General features: G+C 54.1%; 2 protein-coding genes across 2 annotated transcripts in view; one reads left to right on the forward strand and one right to left on the reverse strand.

Annotated features, from left to right (window-relative positions):
* The first annotated feature begins 4163 nt into the window (after positions 1 to 4163).
* On the forward strand, positions 4164 to 20639 carry HK3 (hexokinase 3). Its single transcript, XM_023726418.1, has 18 exons — positions 4164 to 4313; positions 10531 to 10693; positions 10852 to 11006; positions 11098 to 11217; positions 11308 to 11403; positions 12494 to 12593; positions 12679 to 12862; positions 13377 to 13532; positions 13665 to 13898; positions 14222 to 14517; positions 14614 to 14753; positions 14832 to 14951; positions 17321 to 17416; positions 17595 to 17694; positions 19468 to 19651; positions 19756 to 19911; positions 20090 to 20323; positions 20400 to 20639. Exons 1-18 carry the CDS (start codon positions 4218 to 4220, stop codon positions 20542 to 20544), a joined length of 2775 nt encoding a protein of 924 aa, XP_023582186.1. The 5' UTR covers positions 4164 to 4217; the 3' UTR covers positions 20545 to 20639.
* Positions 20640 to 20713: 74 nt separating this feature from the next.
* The window catches only part of UNC5A (unc-5 netrin receptor A), a 70430-nt gene continuing 65844 nt past the window's right edge, over positions 20714 to 25299 (reverse strand). The window contains exons 9-15 of the mRNA XM_004371162.1: positions 24328 to 24415; positions 23878 to 24046; positions 23469 to 23702; positions 23160 to 23309; positions 22893 to 23057; positions 22157 to 22335; positions 20714 to 21891 (exon numbers count right to left, since the gene is read on the reverse strand). Of these exons, the coding sequence (XP_004371219.1) occupies positions 21726 to 21891; positions 22157 to 22335; positions 22893 to 23057; positions 23160 to 23309; positions 23469 to 23702; positions 23878 to 24046; positions 24328 to 24415 (1151 nt within the window). The 3' untranslated portion in view covers positions 20714 to 21725. The remainder of the gene's footprint in view (positions 21892 to 22156; positions 22336 to 22892; positions 23058 to 23159; positions 23310 to 23468; positions 23703 to 23877; positions 24047 to 24327; positions 24416 to 25299) is intronic.

Below are 25299 nucleotides of genomic sequence, written 5' to 3' on the forward strand. Positions count from 1 at the left end.
GGAGAGATAGAGCTGGGGAATGACATGATAGTATCTACTATAGCACAGTCACTGGTGATGTGTTGAGAGTGGTGTGGGGCGGGAGGAAGACCGACTGGAAGCAGAGGTGTCGGTCAGGAGTCTCTTGGAATAATCAGATGAGGAAGGTAGAGAGCAGTGGCAGTGGAAACAGGGACACGCAGGGGCACTTGTCCACAGATCCTGAGAATGATTCCACAGAGACACGAGGGTCAGGGATACATACAGGCAACCCCAATTGCTGTGTACGTGAGCACGCCTCTCCTGATGCCTCTAGCCAAGATGGAGAAGAGAAGAGTTGTGGGGAAAGTGAAGGAGAAAACGAGCATGGCTTTGACTATTGAGTTTGCTGTGCCTATCCAGTTCTCGGATAGTGATGTTTTACAGATGATGAAATTTAGGATTTGGCTCAGGACAGAGGGGATTGGGGAGCCCTCACACAGACGCTTTATTCAAACCTTGGGGGTGGGTGCCAAAGAAGGAGTGTGGAGAAGTGGGCCATGAACAGAAACCTGGAACCCCACGCATTCCATTAGTGGAACCGCTTGCTGAAACACACAGAGGGGTTACTGACGAAGACTGCAAGAGACTCAGTGAGGAAGGAGACCTGGGACAGGCTGTGGCCACTGAGGCCAAGCGAGGAGAGAACTGTGCAGGGAAGAGAATGGCTCATGGCTGCACATGCTGGGGGAGGGCAGTGAGGAGGCACAGGTGACCATGTGAGGGTGGAGGGTGGGAGGGTCGCAGCACTATCTTTCTGAAAGTTTTGGCGTTACAAGGAGAGATGGAGGGATTCAGTGGAGTACATTTCTCTATTCCTCCACCTCTGAAGGACCCTAAATCACCGACGGCGCCCTTGGGGACTTCCTGGAAGAGCAATACCACCTCTAGCTGGGGTGAGCAAAACACCTGACCTTTCCACAGTCCTTTACAGTCTGCAAAGGACTTTCATAACCATTACCTCTTTTAATCCTCACAAGAACTTGATTTTATTCATGTTCTGGAAGAAGACATTGAAGCTCATAGAATTTAGATTTACATTCAGCTAAATAACTCTGAAGGCATACTCTGATAAGCCTCCTTTACCCCGCACAACCCTGTGGCATATGTTGATCCCCATTTCACAGATGAAGAAACTGAGACCGAGGGGTTGAGAGAGCTCGAGTGGCTGCTTTGCGGGGAGCGGGGTCTTGGGCTCTGAGTGCAGGTTCAGTCTTCTCTGTACCATGGCTCCTTCAAAAGCACCCCCTGAGCCAGCATTTGCATTGCACATTACATCTCATAAAGCATGTTCCCAGGTGTTAATCCATTTAATTCTCACAACATCCTTGTGAGGGGAGATATTATTTCCTCCTGTTTTACAGATGAAGAAATTGAAATTTAAAGAGGTTCTAACCTACTTACCCAAAGTCACACCATTAGTGGAACTGCTTGCTGAAACACAGATCCACCATGCCACACACCCTGTCCATATCTCCCCACTGCCTTCAGGATTACAGTCATACACCTTAATTAAACCATTTGCTGTAGAGTCAACTCTGACTCATATTGACCCCATGTGTATCAGAGTAGAACTGTGCTCCATAGGCTTTTTGTTGTTGTTGTTGTTCTTTACCATTTTCTTTTTTTAAATTTATTTTTGGTGAAAATATACTCAGCAAAACCCACACCCATGCCATGGTTTCTAGACATCATGATCAGCGACACTGGTTACATTCTTCACATTACGTCAACATTCTCATTATTTCTGTTCTTGTTGTTTCACTACCCTTTATTTAATCTCCCTGGCCTCCCCCACAAACTTCTCATCTGTGCTTTAAAATAGCTGTTGACCCTTTGGTTCTATATAGATAATTTTTTTTTTTTTAATAAACAGAATACTCAAGGGTGATCATCTTTACTCTTTGGGCTAAACTGTTAGTTCACAGGTGACTTTAGGGGATAGCTTCAATTCAAGGTTTGAAGAGCAACTCAGGGCCATAGTCTCGGGGACACCTCCAGCCTCAATAGGTCCAGTAAGGCTGGATTCCTTAAGAATTTGAAGTTCTGTTCCACATTTTTCTCCCTTTTTATCAGGATTCATCTATTGCTTTGCGTTCCTGATCAGAACGTTCAGTAGTGGTGGCCGGGCACTCTCTAGTTCTGGTCTCAAGGTGGGGGAGGCAGTGGTTCATGCAGACAATCAGTCCTGTAGTCCAGTTCCTTCTCTGATTCTTGGGTTTCCTTCTTTCTCATTTGTTCCAGACGATTAAAGACCAATAGTTGTGTCTTATCTGGTTGCTCATAAGCTTTTAAGACCCCAGACACCACTTACCATACCGGGAGGTGGAACATAAACTTTAAAAACTCTATTATGCCAATTGACTGGATTGTCCCATGAGACCAGGCCCTAAGCCCCCAAACCAAGAGAACTAATCCCATGATGTGAATGGTTATGTCTAATTAGTGTCAGCATCTGTAGCCTCCACTTTTTTTGTTGTTGTTAAATTGTTTCAAAACTGTACACAACTGAATATTTACCCTTTTCCCTATGTACAGCTTATTGACATGAGTTACATCAGTCATGCTGTGCAAACTTCACCCATATTTGGTGCCACCTTTCCCATTCTATGGAGCCCTGGTGGCGTAGTGAGTAAGTAGTCGGCTGCTAACCAGAAAAGTTCTGCAGTTCGAATCCACCAGCTGCTCGTATTGGGGCAGTTCTACCCTGTCCTATAGGGTTTCTATGAGTCAGAAATGACTCACAGCAACAGGTTCATTTGTTTTTTTTGTTGTTTTTTTCCCCATTCTAGAAACATAAAGTGACTACTACCTAGAGAGTACTTCTCCCTCTCCCCTCACCCTCATAACCGCTAATGAACATTAGTTTCTGTGTTTTTACCTATTCATATCATTTCATAAGCGTGAGAACATACAATATTTGTTTTTTGTGATTAACTTATTTCACTCAACATAATGTCCTCCAGGTTTATCCACATTTTAAGATGTTTTGGGGATTCATATTTCTTTATTGTTGAGTAGTATTCCATTGTATGTATGTACCACATTTTACTTATCCATTCAATCGTTGATGGGTACTTAGGTTGTTTCCATCTCTTTGCTAATTGTGAATAGTGCTGCAATGAACATAGGTGTGCGTATGTCTGTTCGTGTCACTTCTATTAGATCACTAGGGTATATACCTAGGAGTGGAATTACTGGTCATATGGCACCTCTACCTCTAGTTTTTTGAGGAACCGCCAGACCGTTTTCCACAATGGTGGTACCATTTTACATTCCCACCAGCAATGGATGAGTGTTCCAATTTCTCCACATCCCCTTCAACGCTTGTTATTTTCCTTTTTTTTGTGTTTAATCTTAGCCATCCTAGTAGGAGTGAAATGATATCTCACTGTGGTTCTGATTTACATTTCTCTAATGGCTAATGACATTGGGCATCTTTTCATGTGTCTGTTGGCCATTTGAATATCCTGTTTGGTGAAGCGTCTGTTCATATCCTTTGCCCAGTTTTTCATTGGATTATTTGTCTTTTTGTTGCTAAATCCATAGGTTTTTTAATGGCTGATTTTTCAGAAGTAGATCATCAGGGCTTTCTTCTGACATGCCTTTGGGTGAACTTGAACCTCCAACCTTTTGGTCAGAAGCCGAGTACGTTAACTACTTGCACCACCCAGAAACTCCTTCATGCACATTAGCCTGGCATAAAGACCCTCGAAGTCCAGCCTTGTAGACTTCTCCAGCTGGTCGTTGGCCCCTTCTGATCTCAAACCGTTCGTTCCAAACCTCTAGACTGTCTCTAACCACTCCCAAGCTTAGCAGAATGTCATCTGCTACTGGTGTCCACCTCTATCACAGTCTGTGTCAACTGGACTGTGATGGCTGGCAAGGCCTAGGTCCCTGAGGGCATGGTACAGGAAGGGACAGCTGAATGTGAAGGAATGACAATGAATGAATGGCATTTGGGCTGGAAATTAGCCTTCCCAGTGCTCTCATTGCACATGTTTCTGGAAAACAAGGGCCTTCTGGCTGATTACTAAAGGATCTGTGACACTCAGAGGTTCTGAATTCTGCCCGCAGCTTCCTTCCTGTTCCCTCAGACGGAAGGAAGTTGAGGGCCTAGATCACAGCCTGCTGGGCCTACAGAGTAAGAGGCTCACCGTCCCTTCTCTCCCATAGGAAGCCAAGTGGACTGGAACCAGATGGACTCCAATGGGCCTGCAGGACTCGGGCACAGGGGTGGAGCCTCAGGCTGCCCCCTGGAGGGCTCGCCCCAATCCTCGGACAGATCCAACCTGGTAAGTTCAGCACCGGGGGTCTGTCTCATGCTTATTCCAGTCAAATGCAGGATTGGCCAAAGGTGCTGTGGGCCCTGGGGTCATCCCCATGTCCCATGCAGCCCTTTACAATTTACTGAGCTTTTCATATCTGGTCATGATCTATCTCTTTTGAGACTCCAGACAATTGCAAGGTGGGTATCACCTCCTCATCTTACAGATGTGAAGAGGAGGCATAGACAGGTGAAGTGACAGGTGAATTAAAGGCACGACAGGGCTTGAGCTGAGGTGTTTCAGCTCCAGATGTGTTGCTTTCACCACCTTACCCCTCAGGGTAACTCTAAGGGGTTGACACTGTCTGGAAATGGCCCTCCATCACTGCTCACATGTTACCCAAGGTGTTCTGCTAAAAGCTGTGCCTTGAGCCCCACCTCTCCCCATTTCTGTAATTGCTCCTGCTCCTATCTCCCTCTCCTCCTCATGGCCACTTCTGTCAGGCACCCACAGATGATGTTAGTGTTGGGCCCTCTCTGCAGTTTCCATCCAGCACAGTCGCCACCTGCCCAAGGTTAGCACAGAAGTGACCTTCTCTTTTTTTCTGCCATCTTGACCAAGATCTAGAGCCCCTCGCATACCGTACCCCCAAGCAGGAAGCACTTGAGTAAGCCATCACATATTTCTTCATCCCTGCTTCCCCATCAGTGAAATGAAGAAGAATAAAGTCTAATCCTCCTATCTCTGTGAGGATGAAATGAGCTCACAGAGATAAAGGACCTGCAAAGAGCAGGGCCCATTCATTAAAGGGTTCTTTAGTTTCCAGTTTGGCCTGATATCCACTCGACCAGGCTTGTTGCCCAAACTGTGGGCATCACCCCTCACTGCATCTCACACTGCCCAGCCAGGACTCGCTCCAGGCCTGCCATCATCTCCTGAAACCATTCACCAGTCCCACATATGCCCTGCTGGCTTTGTGACTTACACCTGCAGTATAAAGACAATTCATTCCCTTTGGCTTTGGAGGACTTCACGGAGCACCAAATTTCCCTTGGTCTTGGCCCTGGCTCCCTTTACCTGGTGATCTGAGAAGAAGATTAGTTAACCATATGTGGTCAGAGCCCAGCCCAGCCTCTCTGAGTCTTGTTCCAATCCCCAGATCTTTTAACCACCAGAGGGGCACAGAATCAGGCTGTCCAGGCTGGCTGTGCCTTGTGCTCCGAGGGAAAAAAACCAAACCGATTGCTGTCGAGTTGACTCCAACTCATGGTGACTCTATGTATTTCAAAGTAGAAGTGTGTTCCATAGACTTTTCGATGGCTGACTTTTTTTTTTTTTTATTATTGTACTTTAGATGGAAGTTTACAGAACAAACTAGCTTCTCATTAAGCAGTTAGTACACAGATTGTTTTATGACATTGGTTAACAACTCCACGACATGTCAACATTCTCCCTTCTTGACCTTGAGTTCCCGATTACCAGTTTTCCTGTCCCCTCATACCTTCTAGTCCTTATCCCTGGACTGGTGTGCCCCTTTACTTGCGTTTTGTTTTATGGGCCTGCCTAACCTTTGGCTGAAGGGTGAACCTTGTAAATGACTACATTACTGAGCTAAAAGGGTGTCCGGGAGCCATACTCTCAGGGTTTCTTCAGTCTCTGTCAGCCAGTAAGTCTGATCTTTTTTTTGTGAGTTAGAATTTTGTTCTACATTTTTCTCCAGCTCTGTCCAGGACCCTCTGTTGTAATCCTTGTCAGAGCAGTCGGTGGTGGTAGCTGGGCACCATCTAGTTGTGCTGGACTCAGTCTGGTGGAGGCTATAGCAGTCGTGGTCCATTAGTCCTTTGGACTAATCTTTCCCTTGTATCTTTTAGTTTTCTTCATTCTCCCTTGCTCCCTAAGGAGTGAGACCAGTGGCATATCTTAGACGGCCGCTCACAGGCTTTTAAGACCCCAGAGGCTACTCACTCAATGGCTGACTTTTTGGAAGTAGACAGTCAGGCCTGTCTTTTGAGGTGCCCCTGGGTGGACTTGAACCTCCAACCTTCCAGTTAGCAGACAAGTGCTTAATCGTTTGCACCACCTAGGGATTCCATGCTCTGAGGGAAGGGGACTCCATTTCACTGGGCATCTCCTGTCCCACTACCTCACACGTACTGTCTTCTCTGTCCTCACAGCATCTCTGAGAAGTGGGTCTATTATCATTCCCACTTAGTAGAGGAGGGAACCAGCTCAGACCGGGGAGGGTCCCAGCCCACCCAGCCCCTTGGTTAGAGGAGCCTGCACTAAAGCCATATGGACTCCACACACTCTCTGATGCTTTGCTCATCTCTCTCCTTGTGAGGTCTCTCCCCTCTCTTGGGAGGGGCAGGGGCAAAGGGATGCTCCAGGAGCTTCTCCTGGCTGGTGCCTGCACCCCAGAGTCTGCCAGGGCACCGCTTCTGGCTTTGCTGCTTCTCTGCCATCTCCCAGCCACTCTTCTCGAGCCTCTCTCGGCATCCAGGAGGACAAGGAAGAAAAACATTCATCTGCCCAAGCCATTGACTTCCACATAACTCTACTGGTTGCATTAAGCAATAATAAAATACCCCTCACAATTGAACAGCACTTCAAACTTTCACATACATTATCCCATTTAATTCCTCTGCCACCACAGCCATTCATTCAGAAAATCCTCCCTGCATTTCCAACTCAAGCCAGCTGCTTGGTGCAGCCCTGAGACACAACAGGGAACAAGATTGGCCCCTGTCATCGGGGGGCTTCTGCATCTTATTATTTTCTTAGTTTTGCATAGTAGGTGACTGGGGCTCAGAGAGAAGTGTGACTTGCCCACAGCCAGGAAGTGGCAGGGCAAGGACTCAGATGTAAATTTCCTCTTCTCAGATCCTATAGGGTTTCTTTGCTATACCCTTTGTCAGTCTTGGGAGACATTGTGTGATTTTTCAGGTGACACTGCCAATTCTTTTTTTTTATTTTGTTTATTGTTGTAGTTTAAATGAAGTTTACATTTCAAGTTAGTCTCCTATACAAAAATTTATACATACATTGTCATGTGGCCCTAATTGCTGTCCCCATACTGTGACAGCACACTCTTCCTTTCCATCCCTGATTCCCCATGTCCATTTAACCAGCTCCTAACCCTCTCTGCCTTCCCATCTCACCTCTGAACAGAAGCTGCCCATTTAGTCTCTTGTATCTACTTGAGCTAAGAGGCACACTCCGCATGAGTATCACTTCATGTCTCACAGTCCAGTCCAGTCCCTGTCTGAAGAGTTGGCCTTGGAAATTGTTTTATTTCTGGGCTGATAGAGAATCCAGGGCCCATGCTTTCCAGGGTTCTTCCAGTCTCATTCAGACCATTAAGCCTGGTCTTCTTACTAGAATTTGAGTTCTGCACCCTACCTTTCTCCTGCTCCATCAGGGACGCTCTGTTGTTTTCCCTGTCAGGGCGGTCATTGGTGGTAGCCGGGCACCATCTAGTTCTTCTGGTCCCAGGCTGATGAAGTCTCTAGTTTATGTGGCCCTTTCTGTCTCTGGGCTAATACTTTCCTTGTGTCTTTGGTGTTCTTCATTCTCCTTTACTCCAGGTGGTTGGGACCAATTGATGCATCTTAGATGGCCGTTTGCAAGGTTTTAAGACCCCAGATGCCACTCTCCGAAGTAGGGTGCAGAACATTTTCTTAATAAGCTTCGTTATGCCAATTGACCTAGATGTCCCTTGAAAGCATGGTCCCCAGACCCCTACCCCTGCTACTCTGTCCCTCAAAGTATTTGATTGTATTCAGGAAACTTCTTAGCTTTGGTTTAGTCCAGTTGTGCTGACTACCCCTGTTGTGTGTGCTGTCGTTCCCGTCACCTAAGATAATTCTAAATCTACTATCTAGTTAGTAAATAACCCTCACCCTCCCTCCCCACCCTCATAACCATCGAAGAATAACATTGCTAATTCTTATAATGTTTTGCAGGCAGACAGATCTGGGTTCAATGCACATCCTGCCCCTTAATAGCTGCTTAGGCTAGGGGGATGAAGTCTGCTTTCTGAGCCTCAGTTTCCTTGTTTGTAAACATAGGAATCACACCTCCTAGTGTGCCTGGCTGCTGGAAGCATCTACTGTAACTCAAGTGCATAACTGTATATCTGGCATGACAGTTGAGATCATTTGCCTCCTTTAGGGATCTGTTTCCCTTTCTCTCAACAAAGCAGGGGGTGGGACTGAGTCGTCTTCATCTCTCACCATAGGCAGCCTCCCCTCCTTGGCTTTCTCAGGAGCTGCTTCATTATCCAGGTGCCTGAGTCGGTATTTCACAGCTCGGGACCAGTTTGGGGCAGCAGGTCATTGGGATGGAATTGGGATCGTGGCAAGGAATTGTGTGAGACAGGAAGTGGAATTTGAAGGACTGGGAGCCTTGGAAAGTCTAACATCAGGAAGGACCAAGTCCTGGGGCTGTGTTGTTGTTTGTTGCCATCAAGTTGGCTCCAACTCACGGAGACCTTATATATAACAGAACAAAAGTTGTCCAGTCCGACACCATCTGCATGATCATTGGTATGTTTGAACCCAGGGTTATGGCTATTGTGTCAATCCATCTTATTGAGGGTTTCCCTCATTTTCACTGAGTCTCTGCTTTACCAAACATGATGTCCTTATTTAGCAATTGTTCTTTCCTGATGGTGTGTCCAAAGTAAGTCTCATGATCCTTGCTTCTAAGGAGCATTCTGTTTGTATGTCTTCTAAGATAGGTTTGTTCATTCTTCTGTCAGTTCATGGTATATTCAGTATTTTTCTCCAACACCACAGTTCAGATACATCAATTCTTCTGTTTTTCTTTTCATTGTTCAGCTTTTGCGTGCATATGAGGTGACTGAAAAGACTATGGTTTAGGTTAGGCACACTTTAGTCATCAAAGTGACATCTTTGCTTTTTAGCATTTTAAAGAGGTCCTTTGCAGCAGATTTGTCCAATGCAATAATATATCGTTTGATTTCTTGACTGCTGCTTCCATGGACATTGATTGTTGATCCAAGTAAAATGAAATTGTTGACAGCTTTAAGCCCTCCATGAATCCATAGAGGCTGTTGGGACCTCTTTGAAGGCTGGGAGAGATGACTTTAGGGAGGTTTCTGTGCACAGAGGTGAGGTGCTGGAGGACTTTGGAGCACCCTCCCTATGGGCTTATGGTGGAGTGAGAACCTGGGCTGCCCTACTTTCTGCCCTCCCTGCTTTCCTGCCCCTCCCTCCAGCCTCTGATTCATCCTGGCCCATTCTTTCCCCAAATCCATCTCTTGCTCTGAAGAAAATCCCTTTGTGTTCTCCCCCAGAGCTCCAAATGGCTTGTCCCTTCGCTTGGGTCACCCCTCCAGGGAGACCTTCCCTGACCAACTATCTAAAAATATCTCTCCCTCCCCTGGTCACTTTCTAACTTGTAATTCTGCATTTTTAAATTAAAAACAATGTTTTTAATAGCCATCATTGCTCCCAGAACCACATTATGTGTTTATTGGCATATTTCGTGTCTCCTACATTGGAATACAAACTCTACAAGACCAGGACTTGGCTGGTTATGCTGTGGATAGTGCTTGGACTAGTCCTGGGCATGCAGCAGAGGCTCAGTTGCTATTTGTCAGAAGGTCTGGCTGGTTGAGGGCTATCTTCTGCAGTGTGAGCTCCAGACTCAGCCAGCTGGGCCTGATCAGGCTCGGGGGCTAAGAGTGCACTGGGAGAGGGAACACTTGAACTTGAAGACATTTCCTCATGCACTTGTTCATTCACCCACTCATTCAGCAACTGCTTCCCGAGCAGCTCCGCCTCTGGATACCAGGGCTGAGAAGGGGGTCAGTCGTGGGGTGACAGGAGGACGGCCTTGCCAAACCCTGAATCCAAAGTGAAGGGGGTGGGTGGAGCAGTGGGAGCTGAGAAGGCGCTGAGCAAGACTGACCCAAGGAGGAAGAGAAAAGTGGGCCCTCCTTTTGAATAGAGCCTCTGCGAACAGACAGACACAGAGCTGAGGCAGGCTGTCAGTGGCAAGAGTGCCAGCGTGTATGAGGATGGGAGGAGGGGGGAGGCTGGCAAGGCTCAGGGGCTTCAGCAGGGCTCTGGCTGAGCCCTTTTGGAAGCTGAGGGAGGGCACTGCCTAGACTGGGGTGAGGAGGGGGAGTTGGACAGCGCTGGCCTCCACGTGGCTGGAGTCGGGGAAACTGGCTAGGCCTGCAGGGCTCCCTTCTGGATGTCAGCCTGTTTCTTCCCAGGTGCAGACATGCCTGCAGCAGTTCACGGTGACGGTGGCACAGCTCCAGCAGATCCGGACCAGCCTCCTAGGCTCCATGGAGCAGGCACTGATGGGGCAGAATGACCCTGCCCCTGCTGTCCGGATGCTGCCCACGTATGTGGGCTCCACCCCACATGGCACCGGTGAGTGGCCAGGCCTGGAAGAGGGGTGCTGGTTTGGGGAGGGGAGTCCCTTATTCCTGTCACCATTCCTAAGGCCCCCTGACCAGACTTTGCAGTCATGGGAGTGTTTCTAAGAGGCAGTGGCTCTGCATGCCTTTCTGTGATCTGCTTCTCCCCAGAGCAGGGAGACTTTGTGGTGCTGGAGCTGGGGGCCACAGGGGCCTCGGTGCGTGTGCTGTGGGTGACTCTGACGGGCACTGAGGGGCACAGGGTGGAGCCCAGGAGCCAGGAGTTTGTGATCCCCCCAGAGGTGATGCTGGGCCCTGGCAAGCAGGTGAGCATTTCCCAGCCTAGACTCTGGGGCCTGGGGCTGGGGTTGGGGGAGGACACACAATGGCAGAGCTGAGCACCCATGTGTCCTTCAGCTCTTTGACTTTGCCGCCTGCTGCCTGACCAAGTTCCTGGAGGCACTCCCCGTGAGCAACCAGTGTCTGCCGCTTGGGTTCAGCTTCTCCTTCCCCTGTCACCAGACGGGCCTGGACAGGGTGAGGTGGAGAGGGCACAGGGCAATGGGTGGAAGGGGACACAGCCCCAGGAAGACTTTTGGAGGAGTTACTCGGCTTCTCTGCCCCCAGAGCATCCTCATTTCCTGGACTAAGGGCTTTAGATGCAGTGATGTGGAAGGCCAGGACGTAGTCCAGTTGCTGAGAGATGCCATCGAGAGGCAAGGGGTGAGTGGGCAGGTACGCTGGGAGGGCTGCCCACGTGGTCAGGTCCCGGGCCTGGGGCACACAGGCTGAGTCCGTGCTTCTGGGAGTGCCCGTTCCAACACTGACCCTCACCCTGCGCAGCAGCTTCCTCCTCTGTTCATACCGTTTATCCAGTTTAACCCTGGGGAGAAGTTGGCACTATTTCCATTTTATAGGTAAGGAAACTGAGGCTAAAAACCAGTTGCTGTGGAGTCAGCCCTGACTCATAGTGACCCCATGTGTGTGTCAGAGTAGAATGTGCTCCATAGGGTTTTCAATGGCTGATTTTTTTGAAATAGATCACCTGGCCTTTCTTCTGAGGCACCTCTGTGTGGATTTGAACCTCCAGACTTTTGGTTAGCAGCTAAATGTGTTAACCATTTGTACGACCCAAAGACTCCAAACTGAGACTAAGAAAGGTCAAATAAATGTTCGGGATCCTAGGGAGAAGCAAAGATGAAAAGACTTTAGCCCTGTCCTCCAGAATCTCCCAGTCTAGTGGGGACAGCATTCCCATATAAGTTTGTCACTGTTGAGTGACTGTGGGGGCACTGGGGAGGGAACCCCTGCTACCTAGGCAGAGGCTTGAAGGAGAAGTTTGCTGGGTGCATGAGCTGGGGCAGGACAGGGTGATCTGGTTTCAAGAACAGCACATGAAAAAAGAGGCTGGATGCTTGAGAAAGCCAGACCTGCCTGGGCTGGCTGTGAGCAGAGGTGAGAGTCAGGGCTCAGAAGGTGGGACTTGGGGAGCCAGGCCAGGCAGAGGGCAAAGCCAGTGAATGCCTCAGGTCAGTGAATGCTCAAGTTCGGCCCTGTGGGGAACACTGTTGCTCTGAAGTGATAGCTGAGGCTGGGAGCCACAGGACCCCTGAGAGCCTGAGTTCAGGAGGGAAGAGCAAAGGTGGGTGTGGGAGAGAGGAACACCCTTAGGGTGGGGCCTAGAATATATGTGAGACAGAAAAGTGTGGGCCACATGCACAGCTGTCTCATGGGCCTGGGCGTCTCTGTCACACTGGGCAGTCCTGCCTCACCCATCCCCCAGACCCCGGCCTCTGCCCTCTCCATTGTGCAGGCCCCAAGCCTCAACGTAGTTGCTGTGGTGAACGACACGGTGGGAACCATGATGGGCTGTGACCCGGAGCTTGGGCCGTGTGAAATCGGGCTCCTTGTAGGTGAGCGGGGCCATTCGTGAAGGTGGGCAGGGGCAGCGAGGGTGGCTGTTTGGCGAGCAAGCTCTGACTGGGTTGCCTCTGCCAGACCTTGGCACCAAGGCCTGTTACATGGAGGAGACGAAGCATGTGGCAGTGCTGGGTGAGGACCTGGGCAGTGTCTGCGTCAGTATCGAGTGGGGCTCTTTCTGCGATGATGAAGCCCTGGGGCCGGTGCTGACCTCCTTTGACCATGCCCTGGACCAGGAGTCCCTGGATCCTGGTGCCCAGAGGTGAACTGGAGAGACCTTGCCTTTCTGCTCTGGGCCCCCCCACTGCTCTGCTCCTCAGTCCTGGGCTCTGCCTGTCCCCCTGTGTTCAGGCCCTTAGCCCTCTGCCTCGCTCTAAGGGTCTCCAGGGTGCTCCCTGGGGGCCCTGGCTGGGCTCTAGGAAGGAAGGGCTCAAGGTTCTAGAACCCTGAGTCCTCAATCCTTGACCTCCCCCCACTGCCTTTTACTCTGGCTGGCGCTGGCAGGAGTTGGGGGCTGGGGGGTAACTGAACAAAGTATCCCCTGCCTTCCTTTGGGTCCTACTGCTCCTCCAGGAGGCCCCTGAACCTAACTCAGTCCAGGGGGGCAGCAGGGTCTGGTCAGGCACCCACTTGCCTCCTGGGAGGCTGTTTGCTTCTGGAGCCTCCTGTCTGGAGACCCCTCAGAAAATGAACCCTTTGTGGGGGCCTTTGAAGGCTGGGCCTGGTGGGTTGAGGGCTTAGGAAAGGCTCTGTTCTGCTGTCCTTCACACCTCCAGGTTTGAGAAGATGATTGGGGGCCTGCACCTGGGCGAGCTGGTGCGACTGGTGCTGGTTGACCTGGCCCAGCGTGGGCTCCTCTTTGGAGGATGCACCTCCCCTGCCCTTCTGAGTCAAGGCAGCGTGGCCCTGGAGCACGTGGCCGAGATGGAGGAGTGAGTAGGGAGCAGGGGTCTTGGGCCAGGCCCAGTGTTCTGTCCCCAAAGTAGCCATGGGCTTCTGTTGGGGGTGGAAACTGGGAAGTTCTGGGGTACCGAGCCCCAAACCAGCACCCTATTCCTCCCCAGCCCTTCAGCCGGGACAGCCAGAGTCCTTGCCGTCCTGCAGAACTTGGGCCTGAGTCCAGAGGCCTCGGACGTGGAGCTCGTGCAGCGCGTGTGCGCGGCTGTGACCACGCGAGCCGCTCGCCTCTGCGCCGCCGCCTTGGCTGCCATCCTCGGCCGCCTACAGCACAGCCGGGAGGAGCATGCACTCCAGATCGCCGTGGCCACCGGAGGCCGAGTATTTGAGCGACATCCCAGGTATTGTGAATGCGCAGTCCTTTGTGAGCAGGTGGCGTGAGTGTGCGTGTGTGGTGACACACACATGAAGGCTCCCCTATGTACCACACCTACGTGCGCTTGTGAAGGCCCGGGGTACAAATGGCACCCAAGTGGAGGAGAGTCTGAGGAGGCGATGGGCAGCCAGAGAGGCTGAAGGAGGAGCTGTTGCTTCCCTCTGTGTGTTCACGGAAGGGGCTGTGTGTGGTTGGTGCCCTGAACGGCCTTGGGATGGAACTGGTTTGCAGTGATACGCTTGGGGGTCGGAGTGGTGGTGTCAAGCCGGTGCGCCCATGTGTCTGCAGTTTCCTCGGCCTCCTGAAGGAGACAGTGATGCTTCTGGCCCCTGAGTGTGGTGTCTCTTTCATCCCTTCTGTGGATGGTGGCGGCCGGGGTGTGGCAGTGGTGACCGCCGTGGTTACCCGCCTGGCCACCAACCGGCGCCTGCTGGAGGAGACACTGGTGCCGTTCCGGCTAGACCGGGAGCAACTGGCAGCAGTGCAGGTCCAGATGCAGGAGGCCATGGCCAAGGGGCTCCGTGGGGAGGCCTCCTCCCTGCGCATGCTGCCCACCTACGTCCGTGCCGTACCTGACGGCAGCGGTAAGACCTGGTTGAGTGTGGGGCTGGGACATGGGCCCCTGGGGGTTCCAGCGTGTGACCAGCTTTGTCCTGGCACTGAGGGTCTCTGGCCCACAGAGCGTGGGGACTTCCTGGCCCTGGACCTGGGGGGCACCAACTTCCGGGTCCTCCTGGTGCGTGTGGCCGCTACAGGCGTGCAGATCACCAGCGAGGTCTACACCATCCCTGAGCTCATGGCCCAGGGCCCTGGGCAGCAGGTACCTACAGCCCGGGCCTGACATTGGGGTGGGGGATGGCTAGGCGGGGCCCAGTGCCTGACCCAGCCACCCCTGCAGCTCTTCGACCACATTGTGGACTGCATCGTGGACTTTCAGCAGAAGAAGGGCCTGGTTGGGCAGAGCCTCCCCCTGGGCTTCACCTTCTCCTTCCCATGCAGGCAGCTCGGCCTGGACCAGGTGAGGGAGGGGAGGCCCAGGAAAGTGATTCCCAAGGCCTCCCTTAATGGACTGGGCAGGAGGCCAGGAGAGGGGTGTGAGCAGCCTGGGCTGGGGGGTGGGGCGGACAGAGGCACTGCTGGGCTTCACTTGCATTTGGCTTCAGTGTCCCCAGGTGGAGGGTACATGATAAAATGGCCCAGAGTCCAGGGCCATGAAGAAGTCTGGGGTGGAAAAGGACATGATGCCCACAGGGGCCACAAATGAGCAAGAGAGTAGAGCCAGGACGCAGGGTGGGGACACTTGGTCTCAAGGCAGGCAAGACACGGGGCTGAGAGAGGGCAAGGTGACCATCCTAGGCATAGCATGGTGCCCTGGCCTGTGCCCTGTGGGGCGTGGTGCTGGCTGTGTGTCTAGAGGGGTCAACACAGGCCTGGCTCCGCATTGGGTATCCGATTAGGGCAGCAGAGCAGCAGGCAGAGGTCTGAGTGCAGCACTCCCTCAGCGCACACCTGTGTATGATAAATTCTCAGTAGGCACGCGTGGGGGCTACAATACAGACCTAGCAGGACTCTCCTTCTCCCTTCCCAGTTTCTTCCTGGACACCCATCCATTGCCTTCTGAGACCCCTGTGGTCACTGGGCAGCTCTAACCATCTGGACACCACCCACCTTTGGGCAGTGTCCACTGTCTGACCCTGTGCCCACCTCTCTGACCTGGGACTACTCTGAGCTTTCTCTGACACGGTGGTCCTTTGGGTCATGCAGTTGGCTCACTCTTTTTGATTAGTCCTTGTAAGGTGCGAAAAGCAGGTGCAACTTGGGGTACAGAGCCAGGTGTGCACGAAGCACAGCTTCATTCATTTTCCTGTAACTAAACTTAATCCCCATGTTGAGCCCCAGGTTTTGGAGGGGTGATGACTTAATGTTGATCCATTCAGGGACCCCCTTCCCAGCTAGGTGCTCTTCTGGGATACCACCTGGGCCCCTCTCAGCTGCATAGCATCCTGCTGCTGTATACAGCATGCGGACACGTGGGAACAAGGGAGATGGCCCGGGTCCCAGCTGTCTGGATTCCTCTGTGCCACTTTCTCTCTCAGGTCTTCACACCTCTTTGGGCATTACCTGGAGAAGGTGGGCAGAGGCCTCTTCTGCTCTCAGACCACGAAAATCTCTCTGCCTCCTCCCCATACTGGGGCTCAGCCTAGGGTGGGAGGGCACAGGACATCTTCTTGGTGGCCTCCACAAACCTGGCTCTGGCTTTCCCTCCACCTCCCCTTCCCCAGACTGGGCTGTCTTTATCTTGTCTGGGAGCAGACAGCTCTGCTACTCCTCGTGATCTGGCCTCCCCCAGACTGGCTCTCCCCTCATCCTCTCACTCCCTCTGGTTTTTGTGTTTGAGACAATGAGCTCAGAACACCTTAAAAACAAAAAAAAAGACCCATTGCCATTGAGTCAATTCTGACTCGTGGTGACCTTATAAGACAGAGTAGAACTGCCGCATAGGGTTTCCAAGGAGCAGCTGGTGGATTCAAACTGCTGACATTTTGGTTGCAGTCAAACGCTTAACCACTGTGCCACCAAGTCTCCATAGAACACCTTAGTTGCTGCTAAAACAGAAAAAGGGGTACTAGGAAATATCATTGGGGAAACACGTTGATTAATATTTCTAAAATATCCTGCCCCAAAGATGTCCAGACCTCCTCCCCAGCTCCTGCTTGGGGCAGAGCAGTCACTTTCTACTAATGGCCGTGGAACTGTTCCACTCTGCTGCCCTTCCCTCAGAGGAAGCATGCCAATAAAAGACCATTCCTAAGTGCAGTCACACCCTTTGTTGCTAAGCTCACTATTTAAGCTCAATTTCCTACAATAGAGACTCATCGGTCTTGCCCCCTATTCTGCCCAGGTGACTGGGTTCTGGCATTCCCACTTGTCATACACTCGTCTCTGGAACACAAGAGCTAAGTTCCCATGATCGAGGCTCTGTTCCCAACTCCGTGCATTCCCGCCTCTCAAGTGACTCTCCCCAGCTGTTTCTGCAAGAGCGAAATCTGCTGTCATTGGGACCTCTGAGCCTTCTCTGTCCTCTCTTCTCAAACACACAACACTCACTTTCCCGGCTGTGTTCATTCCTAACCCAAATACGCAGGGCCATTCTATCTGGGCAAACGTCTTAAACCCTCAGACCACCTGAGCATCCTGGAACTGATAATAGAAGGCTCGGCTGGTGCTTATTAATAGGTTTCTCCACACTGAAAGTCTCCTGGGGAAAGGGAAAGGGACAGAAGGCAGGCCTTGGACCATATGGCAAAGCAGGCTTTGGGGAGGCAGAGCGAGCTTCCACTGCTGTAAGGGGCCTCCAGCTTCCTGTCCTTCTCTGTCCCACCCCAGGGCATCCTCCTGAACTGGACCAAGGGTTTCAGCGCGTCAGACTGTGTGGGCCAAGACGTCGTGGCTCTGTTGCGGGAAGCCATTAGGCGCAGACAAGTAGAAGCCTGCCTCCATGGGTCCCTGGGCAGGGGGGCTGTGGCAGGCCTTGGGGGGGAAGCAAAGGGTCTCCCGCTTCCTGAGAGGGGGCCCCTCTGCAGTAGAGACCTTTGGGTCCAACGCCGGTTGCCATGACAACCACGTTGCCCAGCAACTAGCAGCATCTTTTCGTGTGCAGGCAGTGGAGCTGAATGTGGTTGCCATTGTCAATGACACGGTGGGGACCATGATGTCCTGTGGCTATAAAGACCCCCGTTGTGAGGTTGGCCTCATCGTCGGTAAGGAGGGGCCCTGCTCTTTTGTGCCCCTACCGCCTGTTAGTTCACTGCCCGATGTTGAGTCCTCAGGGTGGTTGTCCGCTGGTGTTGGGGATGTGGGATCATTCCTATGTGATTCAGTGGGGCCCTGGAAAGTACAACTGGGCCGGGAGTCTGGAACTTGGGATTCTAGCCCAGCTCAGCCACTGACTCACAGTCAGTTAAACTCTCTGAGCCTCAGTTTGTCCATCTGTAAAATGAACCTGAGCTTTGGAGTCATACAAATTTGAATGGAAATACATTGCCATTTCTGTCTGTATGGAGTCCCTGGGTGGTGCAAATGGTTAATGCACTCAGCTGCTAATAGAAAGGTTAGAGGTTCGAGTCCACCCTGTAGCACCTTGGAAGAAGTGCCTGGCAATCTACTTCTGAAAAATCAGCCATTGAAAAACCTTATGGAGCACAGTTGTACTCTGACGCACATGAGGTGGCCATGGGTCAGAATTGGCTGGACAGCAACTGGTAGGGTTTTTTCCCTATCTGTATGACCTTGGGCACATCACTAGAGCCTGTTTCCTCATCTCTAAGATAGACATAACGATAAAGCCTGTCTTAAGGGATCGTGAGGATGAGTGAGAGGGGTAAATGTCATGTGTGCCTGGCTCAGGGCATGCACTCCAAGTTTGGGACTGAGTGGGGGCCAGGCAATGAACTGGGAAGGCTTAGACGCTCCAAGGTTTAAGTCTTTATTAAGCACGTACGCTGTGGCCAGCTGTGGGCTGGATGAAGGGGCAGGAAAACATGTAAAAGAAGGGGAATCTTTGCCTTCTTGGAACTGACTGCCCAGCAGGGAGCTGAGCCCAGAGCAGCAGGTGGCAGTTAGAGAGAGGTGACCCTGACTCTAAACAGGGTGGCTGGATTCCGACAGGGCCAAGATCAGGAAGGAAGCAGTCCAGGGATGAAGGGGACTTAACAAAGCCTGGAAAGAAAGGGTTTGGCTCGGCGGGGGAGCAGAGCTCCCCACAACTCCTTCAATGTGGGTGTCTTAGAACATGAGGCACATAGTGGCCCCCCAGTGACCTGGCACGGGGCAGGCAGTCAGCAAACCCACACCCAGATCTCCATGTGCATAAATAACAGATGGATGGATTCCAGGTGGGGCCAGCAAGGAGGCCACCTGCCTAGAACTGAACATGTGTTGGGAAGAGGAAGGAGACACGTTTACCCAGGGTGGGCCTACTGCCTGGAGTGTCTTTTCCTTTCTGTGCTTCTTGACATCAAGGCCCTATTCAAATATCACCTCCTCTCCAGAGTTTTCTCGACCCTCTGGGCTTCCCTGTGCTCTTCTTTGTGCTTCTCCCAGGGCCCATGCAGGTGGCAGCAAAGCTGGCTGTTCACTGCCCATCCTCTGGCCAGACCGTAGGGCTCCTTGCAGCTCATTTCTCACTAGGTTCCCAGCTCCTGGCCCAGCACCTCTGAGCTTGAGGACCTGGGAGGCCATTCCCGGGAGCTGGGGCTTCTCACTGCAGACAGTGGAGAGCTGTCATGCTTCCAGGGGAATGACATAACTGAGGGGGCATTCTAGAAAGAACATTCTGGGCTAGCATGGCAGAGGCACTAATGGCAGGGCGTCGGGAAGGAAGGAGGACCAGGACCAGATAGGTGACAAGTGGTGAGTGTGGGCAGATGGAGCGGTCAGGAAAGAGGCCCAGCTGTGCTGTCTGGGAGTGGGAAGAGCTCAGAGGGGCCTGGTCCCTGCCAGTGAATGGGTCTCATGCGGTCTGGCCTCTGCAGGAACAGGCACCAATGCCTGCTACATGGAGGAGCTCCAGAATGTGGCGGGCGTGGATGGGGACTCTGGCCACATGTGCATCAACATGGAGTGGGGCGCCTTTGGGGATGACGGCACGCTGGGTGTGCTCAGCACCCACTTTGACGCTAGTGTGGATGGGGCGTCCATCAACCCTGGCAGGCAGAGGTGGGCTGGGCCCAGGCAGTCGGGGCTGGTGGCGGCCGGCACTGGCAGCAGATTAAGTGATGAAGTCCCCTGCCCTGTGTGTGCACACTCACACGTTTACACAGATTTGAGAAGCTGATCAGCGGCATGTATTTGGGGGAGATTGTCTGCCACATCCTGTTGCATTTGACCCGTCTTGGCGTGCTGTTCCAGGGCCAGCAGACCCAGCAACTACAGGCCAGAGGCATCTTTAAGACCAAGTTTCTATCTCAGATTGAAAGGTGCCTGTGGCGTACATCCACCTCCCCTGCTTCCCAAAAGAGCCTATCTCCATAGTGGATGGAGTGCTGGGGGTGGGGGGTGGAGGCGCCCTGGAGGATGGAGATGTGAGAGGAGTCATAGTGGGGGCTGCTAATGCAGGACCCCACCTCTCTGCCTTCCACCCTGTCTGCTCCCCAGCGACAGCCCGGCCCTGCGGAAGGTCCGAGACATCCTGCAGGGTCTGGGGCTGTCCCTGACCTCAGATGACGCCCTGATAGTCCGAGAGGTGTGCCAGGCAGTGTCCCGGAGGGCCGCCCAGCTCTGTGGGGCAGGCGTGGCTGCTGTGGTGGAGAAGATCCGTGAGAACCGGGGCCTGGAGGAGCTGACAGTGACCGTAGGAGTGGACGGGACCCTCTACAAGCTGCACCCCCAGTGAGTGTGGGAGCCTGGGCTGGGCAGGGAGGCAGGGCCAGCTGGCCTAGGCTCACGCCAGCCTCCATCCTCTCAGCTTCTCCCGCCTGGTGGAGGCCACCGTGCGGGACCTGGCCCCTCGCTGTAAGGTCACCTTCCGGCAGTCGGAGGATGGCTCTGGCAAAGGTGCAGCCTTGGTCACTGCTGTTGCCTGCCGCCTGGCCCAGACACCCCGAATCTGAGGACGTCTCCAGGAGCCACGATGTCTCAGCCTCAGCCTTGCTGCACCAGAGCCTGGGCCTAGCCTGCCCCCACACCCCAGGACCCCCAGAACAGCCCATGCATGACCCCTTGGTGGCCACCCAGCTTTGGCCCCTGCTTTCCCCAAGAGAAGTGGCACTCGGGTTAGCAATATATAATTTATTTACATTCATGTCCGCTAAAATCCCTACGCGCCCTGGCTGCCGGGCAAGGCTGTGTACATAAGGCCAAGTGTAAGTGCGTGAATGCACTTAAGACGAGTCAGGACACAAACTTCACATGGCGGCCCGCATGGGGCTCAGCCAGCCCCGGGACAGCACGCCTGGCATGCACACTCGCCATTGCCCAGCACGGGGCTCCCATTGCATATTCACATGCCCCGCCAGGCAGGGCACCTCGAGGCTGGGGCCTAGGTCAAGGACTGGGGTTGAGGGAGAGCTGCCCGGTGTCCCTGGTGGGTGGGAGCAGGGCAGCATGTGAGAGGCAGATGTGTACGAACACTGGGGGGTGTGAGGGACTTGGGCGAGACCCTGGTGCACAGGCATGAGATGTGACGGTGGTAGAGGGCGTCTGCACAATGGAGGTGGGTGTGTGTGTGATGGGCGCACAAGCTGGGCGTGTGCATGTGCCCGCGTGTGGTCGTGTGCCTGAGTCCAGAGGCCTCTCCTGCCCGCCTGGCCGTGCCCTTGGTCCCACAGGGTTACAGTGGGCCCCTCAGACGTGCTCCTACCCAGCAGGCATAGAAACGTTTGCATAAGGTCCAGCTCAGGCAGGAGGGGGGATGTGGCCCGAGCCCAGCGTGTGCGTGCATGTCCGTGTGCATGCGGGGCCCTGGCCAGGGGCAGGAGGAGAGGTAGCATCACACACACAGACACACACACGAATGGGCTGGGCCTGGCCTGGCTCTGGGCACTGTCTCCCCGGACCCCAGGGGCTGGAGCAGAGTCAGAGCAGGTGGCAGTGCCAGCCTGGCCAGGCAGGCCATAGAGGGTGGGAACGTGGGCAGGGTCTGAAGGACTGGCGTTAAGGGACGGCATCAGCCAGGAGGAGGCCTGTCCACAAAGCTCTCCCTGGGGTGGGGGAAGGGCCCCCGCCCGGCATCTGTCTGTCCCTAGCGGGTGCCAAAGCTGGTGAGAATGTAGGCGTTGGGGGCCCAGTGGCCTCAGCACTCGGCCTCCGACACCGTGAAGAGGCCAGAGTCTGGCTGGCCCAGTCCGGCCACGGCCGCGGCCAGCTGGCTGAGGTTGCCGTTGGGAAAGTGCCGTGCCTCCCACAGGTTGAGGATCATGGCTGTGGGGCTGGGCTTGGAGGCAAAGAAGCTGAGATGGCTGTGGAGGGAGGAGAGACTGTCAGCAGCCCAGCCTCAGCCCTGGCTAGCTGTCTCCTGCAACACTCCGTCCCTCCCCCTCCCGCGCACCAAGGGCAGGACTTCCCTTCTGCCAAGCACTAGGGCTGCTGGTGGACAAGGCCAGGGCCCCCAGGGTCTGGAAAGGAGCCTGGACTTCCTGTCTATTCACCCTCCCACCCTGCCTGCCCAGTTGGACTGCAGTCGGCCCTTGAAGCCCCGCCTTTCCCTGCCCATCCCCCAGCCACCTGTCCAGGTGGAGTTTCTGGGCCAGAGTTCGCCAGTCGGCACCCCGGCTGCAGGGCGGGTCTAGGCTGGTAATGATCTTCTGCCGAATGAGGAAGGGGATCTTGAAGGCACTGGGGCCCACCAGGGCTGGGACCCCCCCTTCACTCTCCAGAGCCAGCAGCTCAGCAAACCTTGTGTCCTGGGGAAGGGAGAGGTGGAGGGACTGTTAGAACTTTGGAGGGCCCAGGCCCACTGCCGCCTCCTGATGGGGTGCTCCCAGGAGGGGGCCTGGCGCCTCTTGAGCCCCACGGTGCCCCAGATGCCTGGCTCCCTCTGACTCAGAGGTGCAGTGACTTGCCCGAGTCACACACCAGTAGCCCCACCGTCCACCCCTCCAGCCCTCCTCTGCCTGGCCACTGCTGACCCTCACTGCTCTCTGCTCATTGCCTTTGTCCTGCCCGCTTATGGTCCCTCACTGCTGCCTGCCAAAGTCCTACTCATCCTTCCAGGCTGAGTATAAGGTCCCTGCTCAGGGAAGCCCTCCAGGCCCCCAGGCAGGCTCCGTCTCCCTGCCCCCACTCCTTGCCCCGCCATCCTTTTCAACTGCCCTCCCAAGTCTGATTGCATTTGCTTGTATTTGCAACAAACTCTCCCCCAGGAGACTCAGAGTGGCTACCAAGGGCTTCCCAAGAGGAGGTGGGCATTCTAGGGGGTGGGAGAACTTACATAGCAGTGCTGAAGCCCCTTCCTGCCCACCTTGGTGATGTTGAAGTTGATGTTGAAGCTCTGCCCATCGCCCTCCACCTGCCACACCCACACCTTGCAGGCCAGGTCACTGGTGCTGGGGCTGATGCGCTCCAAGGTGAAGGTGCAGTGCAGGTACTGCTGTGTGCCGTTCCAGATGTGATGAAAGGGGATCTCCTGGGGGCGAGGGGCAGAGGGGAGGCACCTCGTCAGATGTGCTCAGCCCAGGTGTGCCTAGCCCCAGGCAGCTAAGTGCTGGCCTGCAGACCTGGCCCTCACCTGGTAGCTGACGAGCAGCTTGCTCTTCCACAGGGAGCTGGGCACATCATGGACGGACAGGCGCAGGTTGTGGTAACTGTCCTTGAAGTGCAGGACCCGGGGCTCCTGGATCAGCTGGCCCCCCAGCTGCTTCTCCAGCTGCACCACCTCCTGCAGTGCCCAGGCAGGTCAACTGCATCTGGGGGGCCCCTCCCACCACCTACCTATCCGCTTGGCAAGGAGGCCTCCATGCTTAGGAACCCGGGGTGGTCAGCCACAGTTCAAGGCCCAGCACAGGCCCCAGTGGCAGGGCCAGTGGGGTAGCAGTACCTTGAGGGCGTCGTGGGTGTCATGCAGACAATAGACCCGGATGTTGTACTCAAGCGAGGTGCAGGCCACGGGTGCGAACAGGAGCAGCCTGAGGCGCTTGGCTGCGGCCACGCTGAGGGCCTCTCCAACCAGGGCGAAGCGGCCCAGCTGCTCAGTGAAGATGTAGCAGGCGCCAGCCTCTAGCTGGCAGTAGTAGAGGTGGGAGGGCGCCTCCTCGCCCAGGTGCAGCACGTCCTGCAGGCAGGCCCCACAGTCAGTACAGCCCAGCCTCCCAGCCCTCAGGCCACTGCGCTTTGAGAAGTGGCCAAGAGACTCAGGGGAGCAGGGGTGGCTTAAGGCTGCATGGCAGCATCTCCACGTGGAAGCCAGTGCTGGGGGTGCTGTGGGCTTGGGGACTCCCCCAGCTCACCTCCCAGCTGCCCTCGCATGACTGCTTCTTGAGGCGCAGGCTCCAGCTCTCGGGGCTGGGCTCCCCACAGTGGTCCATGGCAAGGATGACGGGCCGCGTGAGCAGGACTCCGGGGGGCCCGCAGCTAACGATGGGACTCAGCAGGGTCTGACAGCCAGCTAGGGGCAACCTCAAGTAGGGAAACAAGCGCCGGAAGGGAGAGGTGTCAGCAGGCCGTCCTGGGGCTGGGGCCTGGGGGGCAGGACAGAGCATCCCATGGTGGGGGCCTGTGGAGCTGGATGGGCCTTGGGGTGGAACTTAGGGTTCCCCTTGGGAGTGGTTCTTCCCCTGCCCTTCCTTCAGGCCAGACCAGGCAGCAGTGGTGGTGGGGAGGAGGCGTTACGGTGATGGAAGGCAGAAGGTGGGACCAGGGCAACCCTCCACCCTGCGCAGCAGGGCCCGTGCCCACACCTCACATCCTCGGGCTTGTGCAGCGTGAGGTAGATCTCGTAGATCTTCCCCCGGGGTATGGCATCTGGGGGGATGAGGAGGCTGATCCCTGAAGCAAGACAGGGGAACCAGGACTTACCTGCTGCAAAGATATCACACACCCCTACCCACCCGTGCCAGCCTACCCTGGGGACAGAGGAGCCACAGGGACTACCATGCTGTCCAACCAGCCCACATTGACCAAGCAGCTCCCCCACCACAGGCATGACGCTGGGTCGCAGGGACCCCAAGAGTGGCTGAGGAAACTCAGGGGAAAAGCATACCTAGTTAGCTTAAGCACAGAAAAATTCTGGAAAAAATGGTGCCAGGTATGCTGCACCTACCTCCATTGTCACACAGGAGGCACTGGGTGTGACCTCCTTATGACTCTTCACTGCCTCCCGGGAAAGTCCAGTTCCCTGGCCTGGCACGTGAGGCCCATCACCTCTGGCCCCAACTACCTTCGAGCCCAGACTCTGCTGAATTCTCAGCCATTCCAGACCCACTGCTCAGAACACGCCTCCATCTGTCTGGGTGGTCTGCCCCCTACCCTGCTCAAAGTCCTCCTTCCCCATCGGTGGCCACCTCTGGGAGCTCCTTGCTGCTTTGTGTAATTTTGTTCCCTGCTGAGCAGTGGGCTCCCTGCAGTGGGGATGGGCCTTTAACGGTGCTTCTCAATTTGGTAGCCCTCCCTGGTCTGGGAGCCGTTTCAGACACTCTCTTGTTTGGGCTAATTCATCTCTGCCCCCCGCTGGGGTGGATTATCCAACAGGCAAGGTAAGCATGGTGCTTACCGTGCTTACCAGATCATCTATAGTGTACAATTTCATATTTTTTCACCATGTCAAAGATTCTGCTTCTAGGTATAGCTGGCTTCTGTCTCTCTCCCAATACCACAGCACCTTCCTACAGAATCAAAGCCTCTTTTCAAATTTACAATACCTGACAGGGCTG

This window comes from Trichechus manatus, unplaced genomic scaffold, assembly GCF_000243295.1.
Source record: "Trichechus manatus latirostris isolate Lorelei unplaced genomic scaffold, TriManLat1.0 scaffold00011, whole genome shotgun sequence".
Lineage (NCBI taxonomy): Eukaryota > Metazoa > Chordata > Mammalia > Sirenia > Trichechidae > Trichechus > Trichechus manatus.